This window comes from Nesoenas mayeri (assembly GCF_963082525.1).
Source record: "Nesoenas mayeri genome assembly, chromosome: Z".
In the NCBI taxonomy this organism is placed as follows: Eukaryota; Metazoa; Chordata; class Aves; order Columbiformes; family Columbidae; genus Nesoenas; species Nesoenas mayeri.
The window spans coordinates 24,315,770-24,325,477 of record NC_137542.1 but is presented as its reverse complement, the minus strand read 5'-3'; the positions used below and the strand labels follow the sequence as shown (position 1 = coordinate 24,325,477).

Sequence of the window (9,708 nt, the reverse complement as noted above, 5' to 3'; positions counted from 1 at the left end):
GGCTCTTCTAGTGGTACACGATGATGGGAGCACTGGGCACAAGCTGAAACATAGCAGAATCCACTTAAACATAAGAAAGCACATTTTTACTGTAAAGGGGTGATGCTCTTCAGCAGGTCGCACGGAGAGACAGCGGTGGCTCCATCCTCGAGGACACTCCAGCCCCAGCCGTCTCGTCCTTGGGCAACCGGCCGGGGCCGACCTCGCTCCGCGCCGGGGGTGGGACGGGCCGCCCACCGGGGTGCCCAGGGGCCCTCCCCGCCCCTCCCCTGCCCTCCCGTGGCCGCACTCTCCTCCCTGCGCCCCGCCGGGGTGCCGAGGGGCCGCGCTCAGCCCCGCCGCCGCCGCAGCCCCAGGCTCGGCGCGGCCGCGCCCCCGCGCTCCCGGCCTCCGCGCCCGCCCGCCCCGCCGCCGCCAGCCCCGGCTTCCCCGGCGCGGAAGATGCTGCGGCTCTGCCTCCTCGCCGCGCAGGGTAAGCGGCGGCGGGGGACGCGCCGCGACGCCCCCCGCCAGCCCGGGGCGCGGGGTGGGCGCTGCTCCGGGGTTGGCGGTGGCTCCCAGCCCGCGGCACCCGGGCCGGCCGTGCAGTGACCGGGACTCGCTTCTTCCTTGCAGCTCTGCGGCTCGCCGGGGCCGCCTTGCTCTCCCCCGGGTCGTGCGCCTTCGAGGACAGCGCTTGCGGATACCAGTGGGACTACGCGCATCTGCCCTGGGCACTGCACGGGGAAGGTAGGAGCGTTGCTGTGTACAGCCCACCACCGGGCGTGCAGCTCCCCTCGGGCATACAGCCCACCGCCCGGCACCGCTGTTGCCCCACGGGCGCCGCTGCTGCCCGCGACCGCGGTGGCGGCGCGCAGCGCTCCGCGGGTGGCATCCCGGGGTGCCGCTGCCACCCGGCGGGAACGCGCCGCTGAAGCTTCCCGGGGAAGCGGCGGCCACCAGAGTCCTCCCGTGTGCAGTTTCGGTGTCTGGGTGTCAGTGCCGGGACAAGTGATCGGCAGGCGCTGCGGGGAGCCGTCCGGGGGCCCCAGGCGCAGGTCTCTCCACAGGTTTCTGCAGCATGCCTCAGGAACCGCCTTCCTAGTGCTTTCACTTTCTGTTGGGAAAAGGTGTAGTATAGCAAATCTGCCGTAGTTAATTTATCCTCTTCCCAGAAAATAACAGATCTGTCAAATTCCTATTAAGGTCCATTTATTTTTTTTTTCTAAATATATTTTGGGTTCTATTCTAGAAGTGGACGCATTTTCAGGGCAGGATAAAATCTTTTTGAACAGTATCTTTACAACACGTTCAGTTAAGATTTTTCTCCATTGTATGATACATACAGTTCGATAGGAAAAAGATAAGCATTAGTCTTTCAGTTAATTAGACTTCACTGACTGCCATTGAAAGAGAGAACAAAATCCTGTCACTGTACAAAGTTTCCATGCAAGTGTAACTCCTGTCAAGTTTCTAGTGTAGGCTCCCATTTTTGACAGAATCAGTATGAACAAACCAAAGACAAAACAAAAATAAATACAACATGGTTATAACTGTGAAATAAAATAATTTAGTTTTGGTTATGGTTTGGCCACAATGTAATTCATTAACTGAAAGTTGTGCTCTCACAGTGAAAGAGGATATATGTTTTCAAAGCTTTATAGGTCCAAGACAGGTGCCAAGAATAATGAAGAGATGAGTACAGATACAAAGAGATAGACACTATTTATTACCCCTCATCAGTGCTCCATTCAAAACTGGCTGGTCCAGTTTTGTCATTCCACTTGTTACTCAGTTGATAATAAAGCTTTTTTCTTTTTTTCTGATTTGTACCCAGTTCTTACATCTGCAAAGTAAGTCATCTTTAATTGTTAATTTTCAGATTAAACGTTAGTGTTTGAGAATGTACAAAGAGTGTTAATTTAGAAAAGGCTGTTGGGATGTTCTGATTAAAATAATTGCTTTTTTCTCCTTTTTTAAAAAATAATTTAAACATACGTAGATTTTTTAAATATACTAGTGGAAATTTAGTAGCCGTCTCTGCTTTCCCAGCTATGCCTTTTAACACCATGCCCCCTTAAGCCACCTGTCTTGGAAGCAGCACTTCCTCCTTGTGGTTAATGGGGAGTGACATGGTCGTGGTACTGATGCAGCTCCAAGGGACTGCAAGATTGTAGGAGTAATAACTGCAGAAATTGTGTTGTGCACATCCTTGCTACAGTGCTTCAAGAAACAGGGAAACTTTATCAGAGATTTGGATCAGCAGCAGACGACTATTTTTTTTTTGGCCCACGCAATACTATCTTGCTTGTAGTAGTTTGATTTTTCTATGTGACCATAAGCATCTACACAGCTTCTGTCATGGTATGTCTTGTTTTTCAGAGATATATAACCGAACTGTTAAACCCTGGGAGGATATCTAGTGTACCACCTCTCTTAATAGGCATAGTTCTGTCAGCATTTCCATCATAAGCCTTTTCTCTGCAGTCGGCAATTTAATCATAGCAAGTCGTTCCATGCAAACATTTGGCACACAATGTATTAGCCTCTCCAGTAATACATTCATGGAATCATAACTAAATCTAGTTGAACATAGTTCATTCAAATCTATGTAGCAGGTGTGCAAAACCAGTGTTCCTTAGATGCTCTTTTTTAGCTAGTAAAACCATGTTCCTTTCGGCAGCACTGGGTCCTGGTATTTGCAGGTCGGTGTACATCAATGTGGTAATTTACTGGGACAACAGAGAAAGTTAAGGATGGGAGTGACAGCTTAGTTTTGAATTGTTCGCTTCTCCTTGCATTGCTTCAAAATTGTTATTTCAAAATATTATTTGTAATAATAGAGCTATATACAGCAGTCGTCTTACAGGGATTATCTGACTTGCAGTACAAGTTCTTTCATCTTCTAAATCTCTCAATAGTGAGGTCTTGTGCCAAACTGTCAAGATGATGTAAATATAACTAAAGTCCTGCCCAGAAATTTCCACTCCATACTTGAAAGTTTTCTGCCCAGTTGCCAAGGAAGCTGATATCTTCTGAAGAGCAAGGCACAGAAAGGAAGAGTGAGGCTAGATTTTTACCTTTGTTTACATCTATGCATTCCCACTTAAACCAGTATGTTTCTATGGTTCAACTGCTTTTTAAAATGTTCCTGACTTCTCTTGAGTATTCTAGTAGTTCTGGGATAAGAACTGTGTTTTTCTGTGTTTAATTTCATCACTTATATTATTTAAAATATTTTGATTTTTTTTAAAGTTGAAGTTTTGATACCTGTAGTTGACTGGCATTTTAGGGCACATTTTAGTCGTGTGTAAAAGGAAAATCAAAATAGTCAATGCTAAGACACGTAACTGTTTCACTCTTTAGTGCTTTACTCTGGCAAATCTGGCCTTGAAGAAGTGAATGTTTATGGGATACCAGCTACACAATAAACAAATCAGGCATTTTACCATAATATCTGTCACGTGGACCTTGGCTCCCATAAACTTCTGCTTCACTGAAACCCTCTGTAAGGCTCAAGCTTTCTCACATGGCTCTGAATTCATCAATAATACCTTCAAGTATAAACATCAAAGTGCGCTTTTTAACTGTTAGCTTTTTGAGTCAGTCATCCGCTAACTTGGTGTTTGCATTTTAGCACTGTAATGATTTTTAGCAGACAATTACTGTGCAAAGGAAAATGTACAATATTGAAACAGCCGAGGATATAAACTTCTTGCGAGCTTACCCATGGCTGAGAAGCACGCCCAGCTGAGGTCATGGCCCAGGCTGGGTAAATACAGCATCATGCTTGAGGCAGCAAGTTTCCTAATGTGCCAGTTCTGTTTTCAGTGTCAGCTGGGAAATCCCGTGCAAACGTGATGTGCTTCATGAAGTGGGTGATTGTTGGATACCAGCTACACAAGAAACACAGTAATGTTGTTGCTCAGGAAAAGGGTATCATCACATAATTCTGTTTCTGAAATCTGATGAGCAACAGATGAATTTGTGTAGGATCAATGGACCAATGATAAGCTCTGCAAGCATTAAGTGATTTGCTAGTACACATAAGCCAAGGTGTCAATGGTCAGTTTTAACTTTAGAGATATAGGCATGCTCCCATAAATATTCCTGCATTCTTGATGCCTCTGAATGGATAATTTATATCTTAAAATCCAGATACGGAATATAAGACAAAGATCAAAGTCCTTGGACTCAACTAATGGATGAGAAATTAGAAAGCGGATCTATAGTCATCACAACTGGTATAAATATTTAGAGATAGTTGAAGAGCTGGAATTCCATGTTGCTTACCACTAACACCTACAAGTATATGTAGCATGAATTCAGGTCTAGTTATGTTGCGGCATAAAGCTTTGCAGGTACATAGTGGCTGGTTTCCGCAGGTATTTACTTCTGTGTCAGCAGTATTTGCTGCAAGGGAAACACCTTGTCCATTTTAATACATGCTGTCCAACTTTGTGTGATAACATTTAATCAAATAATCTTGAGATTCTGTTTAAACAGAGGTCCCACGTGCTTTGTAAGTTTAATGAACTTCTTCGCCAAGCAGATTACTTTCTTCACACTTAAAACCAAAGGAAAATGCTATATGTAGTAGGCAGGAACCCTGAGTAGAGTAATAAAGCCATGTAGATCCCCTTGAAACAGGAGTAGGAAACACAGCCTTGTGTCAATTGTGGCAGTTCTGCAGGGTTGGATTTTGGCCTTTTTTGCTTTCCTCACAGCTCTGTCTAGCACAGAACAAGCCGTAACCTGACTGTGAGAACATGCTGTTCATAGGATTATTACAGATAAGTTTCATTAGACAAAATAATTGTAGCACATCTTTTCTGTGACTCTGGACAATGTTTACATTTTTGCCAAGAATAGCTGTACAGCATTTTGTGTGCCTGTGTCTGTGGGTATGTTTGTTTCTCCCTTCATTTTAACAGAGACCATTTTAATAGAGCTAGAAATAATGTGCATTTGTCTGTCAGCTCAAATTTGCACTAATGAAGTTTGCTGTGTTACATCTGTTTGCCTGGATTTAACCATGAGATCAGAAATTTCTCTATTACCATTGCAAAGTATAGGGAAGATAGGTTGTTTATATGAGCAACGTGTTCCAGAAAGCAAGTTATCATTGTTAAATGTGCCCACACACTGGCAATTGCATTCATCTTGGAGCTATTTTAGTAGTGGTGGCAACTGGTTTTGTACAGTTGTCTCCTTATCACATTTACTCTTCTGTGGAGTGTTGTCAAACAACTTTCCATGTCTATCTGCTATAATGAGCTATGTGGCACTGAGCTGCTAAAGCTATAACTGGTAGCTGATACAGCCGTATGCATCTGGCTCTCACATCATTATTGGCAGCTTTAAATCCAAATTTTGTGTGTGTTGCTTTCCTTTTAAAATTCTGGAGGTGTGTATTGCTTCTAATTTCATGTCTCCAAGTTTATATTTTAATAGTATACGTTTCAAAGTTTTTAATTATGTTTTCTCTTCCTGCACTATTCCAAAGGGCACTCATCCTTAAAAAGAAATAGATTTCATTCAGATGAGTGATGTAATAAATAACGATGTATTTTAAAATATGCTGATTTTCTTCTCCTTAAAACATCCCTACTTTTTGCTGCATTAGTCCAAGACTGTTTCTGTGACACACTCAAAATGGGCATCCACTGGGTAACAGTTTATGGTAAGCAGGTAAGCAAGCAACATCACTGACAGCAGCATCAGGAAACTGAAGTTTGTCTTCTGGGAGATACTTATCACATAACTATGCTTCAAAATTGTTTTAAAATGGAAAATTATTTCAAGAGGCACGACATCCATCCCAGGGCATCAGATAAGTCAGGCATGAGAGCAGCAGCATAAGGAATCTCAAATCTAAACATGGCCTGCATACCAGCTAAGTGGCTTGTATTTACAGCTGTGCCATATGACTTAAAACTGACCCCTTTTGACCTAAGCTCTCTCATCTTGAATGCCACACCATTTGGTTGTAATATGCAGAGTAATGAAACAAGTAATCGTTGGTGATTGTAGATTTTGTTGCACAGCAAACGCAGTTCATTTAATACGTGGGTTGTGCCCAGTTACAAACCTATTGGCAGATAGATTGGCACATCTGTAGTCTCAGTTTTCTTTCCATCTATCTACAGTACTTTCCTGTACATAGGAAAGTAAGCAATTTGAAAATGTAGAAAAGGTGTAACATTGCTGGCTTTGTACGATCCTAAGGTGAGACAAGCGGTCTCACATGTTTTTGCATGTGTAATTGGGAGCAAAGTAGAGTGTAATTCAGGGAGACTTGCACCAGCTTGTACCTAACTGCAGCAGAACCAGGCTGGCATACTGCAATGCTTGCTTGCTGGCAAGGTTTTCAGCTGGTAAGTCACCCTGCCATGGAAGCTTACTGGTTTGGCTCTCACAAACCCGTAGGCTGGGCATCTCTGCACCGAATGCCATTTGATGGAGCAGAGAAGCCATTAGAACTGGCACACAGTCTGTTTTGCCTTGACCTGATAATTAAAATGCTTGTCATCCTGTGCAAAATAATCACGTTTGGAGTGTCAACCGTCCTTGCTAGTCACTACCAAGGGGAAAAAAAAAAAAGGCGAACTCTCACATATTGTGATGCACTTAGACTCTTCTTGTGGTGTTCTTATTTCTCCTTCACCTTTGGTGCAATTTCACCTGTGCACTCCAGTTTGACTACTCAGCCACTGCGCTGGTGTTAGGAACTCATTTCTTCGTGCTATTCTCTTGTTCAGTCTGTCAACAGCAGCTTAGTCGTACCATGTGTGAGTAGTATTCAGCCTTGCTACAGCCTTTCCCTTTTCTTGCTGATTCCATCAGGAAGTTGGACATTCTGCTTGCACAGGTATAACTTCTGTCCCAGGTGTTTTGGCAGTAGCATTTATACTTAACTATGACCAAATTACAGTTATTAGCATACTTTTTTGCTCATCTTCAGAGGCAGGTCTTGTGCAAGAAGAATTGTCCAAGAGCACTTTACGGAGGTCTTCAGCAGCAGCTGCCTGTGCATGACACTTTGGATAAGTCTTGGCTTACCATTTGCAGAGGGAGAACAAATGAATCCTAGATTGTTATTGGTGAGTCAGTGTGTGAGAGATGAGTTTCAAAGCATTCCACAGGATAGTACAGTTCTCAGAAGTGTATTTTCACATACAGCTGTTAGCGCTTCAGTGGTTAGAGAGTGAACAAGCTATTTTAGTGCAATTTACACTGAGCTGTGGAGGCCAGCCGCAAGAGAAGGACAATGGCTGTTATAACATTCACGGTTACTGAATATACCTTCAACTCCTGACAATAGACTGGGCTTTGTTGTTTTGTATGAAAAATGAAAACAGACATTTACCACTAGAATTTGGAAAAAATGAATTAAAATGCAGAAGGGCAAAAGAGTGAGTGGGAGGCCAAATCACCTCAGTCAAACAAATAACTTGCATGTAGCCCCAGAGTAAATCTGATTCCCTCAAGGTAACAGGGTTTGTTATTTGTTAGTAGGGTGGAGCAACTTGCATGGTTCTCTACAACTGATACGGCACTGTAAACCACATTTAGTAAAAATTATATTGCAGCTTCACATTTCAAAATGCTGTATGTTTACATGGAAAACTAGCTGGGCACATCTCAGTCCTGGGCTGGAAAGTGAGGTGAGGCTTCCCCCCTGAAATCACAGCTGCTGTGGCTGGCTCTGGTGGAGATGGATAAGGCCCAGGACTGGGAAATCAGTCTAGCTTTTTGAGGTTATTTTCTCCATTAACAGGAAGTTAAATACTATGTTTTAGGCTTCTGCTATAAACAGAATGAATACTGACCTTGCAAATATTTATTGCTAAAGTTTGCTAAAATACAAGTACAAACATACAAAATCACTTGCTGAAAACAGCTAGAAATATTTTGAGTTTTATGAAAAAATGAAATACTTAAATGAATGTAGCTGAAGCGTCTTTTTAGGAATTTCAAGGTGCATGCATGGTGAAAGCTGTTATATCAGTAATACGGCTGACAGGCAGTATGAACTACTTTGTGGTATTGTACTTATTATACTACATGTGTAATCATCTTGAAAATGAAGAGGAGAGCTAATAATTTGCCAGTTCATTTTTTTTTTTTGAGGAAAGGGAAGGTATTGTCAGCGCAGAAAATTTTCAGTATGTATTTTGGTCAAGATCTAATGTGGGTCAAGATCTGTAGTGAGGAAAAATAAGCTAGCACTTGTGCTGAAGTGTGACCACGGGCATTTCAGGAGCATTTCTAGTGGTGAAAATGACCTATTCATCTTGCATATGGTACAGACTATTCGGAGTTACAATAGAATCAGGCTGAAAAAGCCCTAATAGTCTTATTATATAGGATGCTATAAAGTGAAAATCTTTGAAAGCTTATTGAATAAAAAAGCCCAAACTAGTCACAACTAGTTGTTTTGTCTTTTCTTTTCTTTTCTTTTCTTTTTTTTTTAAGTTCTGCCATTATATTACTTTCTGAGATTTTTCATCCTTAGACACCCTGTGTAAGTGCAGTACAGGCAATGCCTATACTGACTAAACTTATCAAACTGGCTCAAACCTTCTGCTGTTGCATCTGAAGAAAAAATACTTAAAAAAAAAAAGAGAGACTGATCCTTTTGGTCCCTTCCAACCTGGTATTCTATGATATTTTCCTGTAATATTTCAGTATTTACTGTCTTAATATTACTTTGTAGCAGTAATGCTATAGAAGGCTAGATAGATAAAAGGCCAGCATAGTTATCCCTGTAACTTCATGCAATTCTTTGATTACTTAGAAGCCTTTATATAATATAATTTGAACATATTTTATTATTCGCATTTAAGAGTAAGCATCTTTTGCCCTGTCCTTCCCCGTGTTTCTAGGCAGCCAAAGATTCAAGTCTGATTATTTTACTCCGTCTTCATACAATAATCAAAAATTCCTGCAATTTTACTTAACACTATCGTGGCCACCACTTTAAAAATGCTCTTTGATTAACAGACTCTTTCTTATACACTATATATCTGTTCCTCCAACACATTTTCTTTTGGCAAACATGGCCCAAGATCATTATATCAGACAACTCTAATAGTCTGAGTAATTGTTTTGGTTTACTTTGAAAGTTCTTTTAAATAGATGTTTTCTCTGATAAAGTATGAGCTACATGTTACTAACACTTTGCTCAGTTCTGAAAACCTTGCACGTCCTAGTATGAAAATACCATGAATCACAGTAATTAGATTTCCATTTGAACTATCAGCCAAAGTCTTCTGGGAAACAGTCTTCATAGTTTTCAATTAGTGAACAATTAATTTACTTAAAGCAGCTTTGTTGTGACTTGGTGAGTTTTTTCATATTTGCTGGCCCATAAACTGTATTTCATGTTAAAAATCCAGGAAGAGCTACAGAAATGGAAGGGCAGATTATGTTGTTGTACACAAAACCATAGTGAGATTTGAGGTTTGGGGTTTTTTTGTGCTACATCATAACAATAAATCAATACTATGAGACTGTTACCTTGTCTAGCACTCAGTTGAACAAAGGTTGAAGGAGGCTTCTGTGTGACAGAAGCTATTGGGTTCAGCTTTGGAGGTATTTGTGGCAAAAGGTCATGGCTGAAGGGCAAGTAAGGCAGATAATCCTAGCAGCTTTGTGAAGATTTCCTTGTTTTCTGATTATATCATTAAAGATCGTGTTTTAATGCACTGTATCTAAGAACAAAGT

General features: G+C 41.8%; 1 protein-coding gene across 1 annotated transcript in view; it reads left to right on the top strand.

The window, feature by feature from the left end:
- Window positions 1-441: 441 nt before the first annotated feature.
- Window positions 442-9,708, top strand: part of MAMDC2 (MAM domain containing 2) — a gene marked incomplete at both ends in the record, with an annotated part of 62,604 nt that continues 53,337 nt past the window's right edge. Inside the window, 2 exons of the mRNA XM_080362762.1 lie at window positions 442-472; window positions 616-729. Coding sequence (XP_080218888.1) covers window positions 442-472; window positions 616-729 — 145 coding nt within the window. The remainder of the gene's footprint in view (window positions 473-615; window positions 730-9,708) is intronic.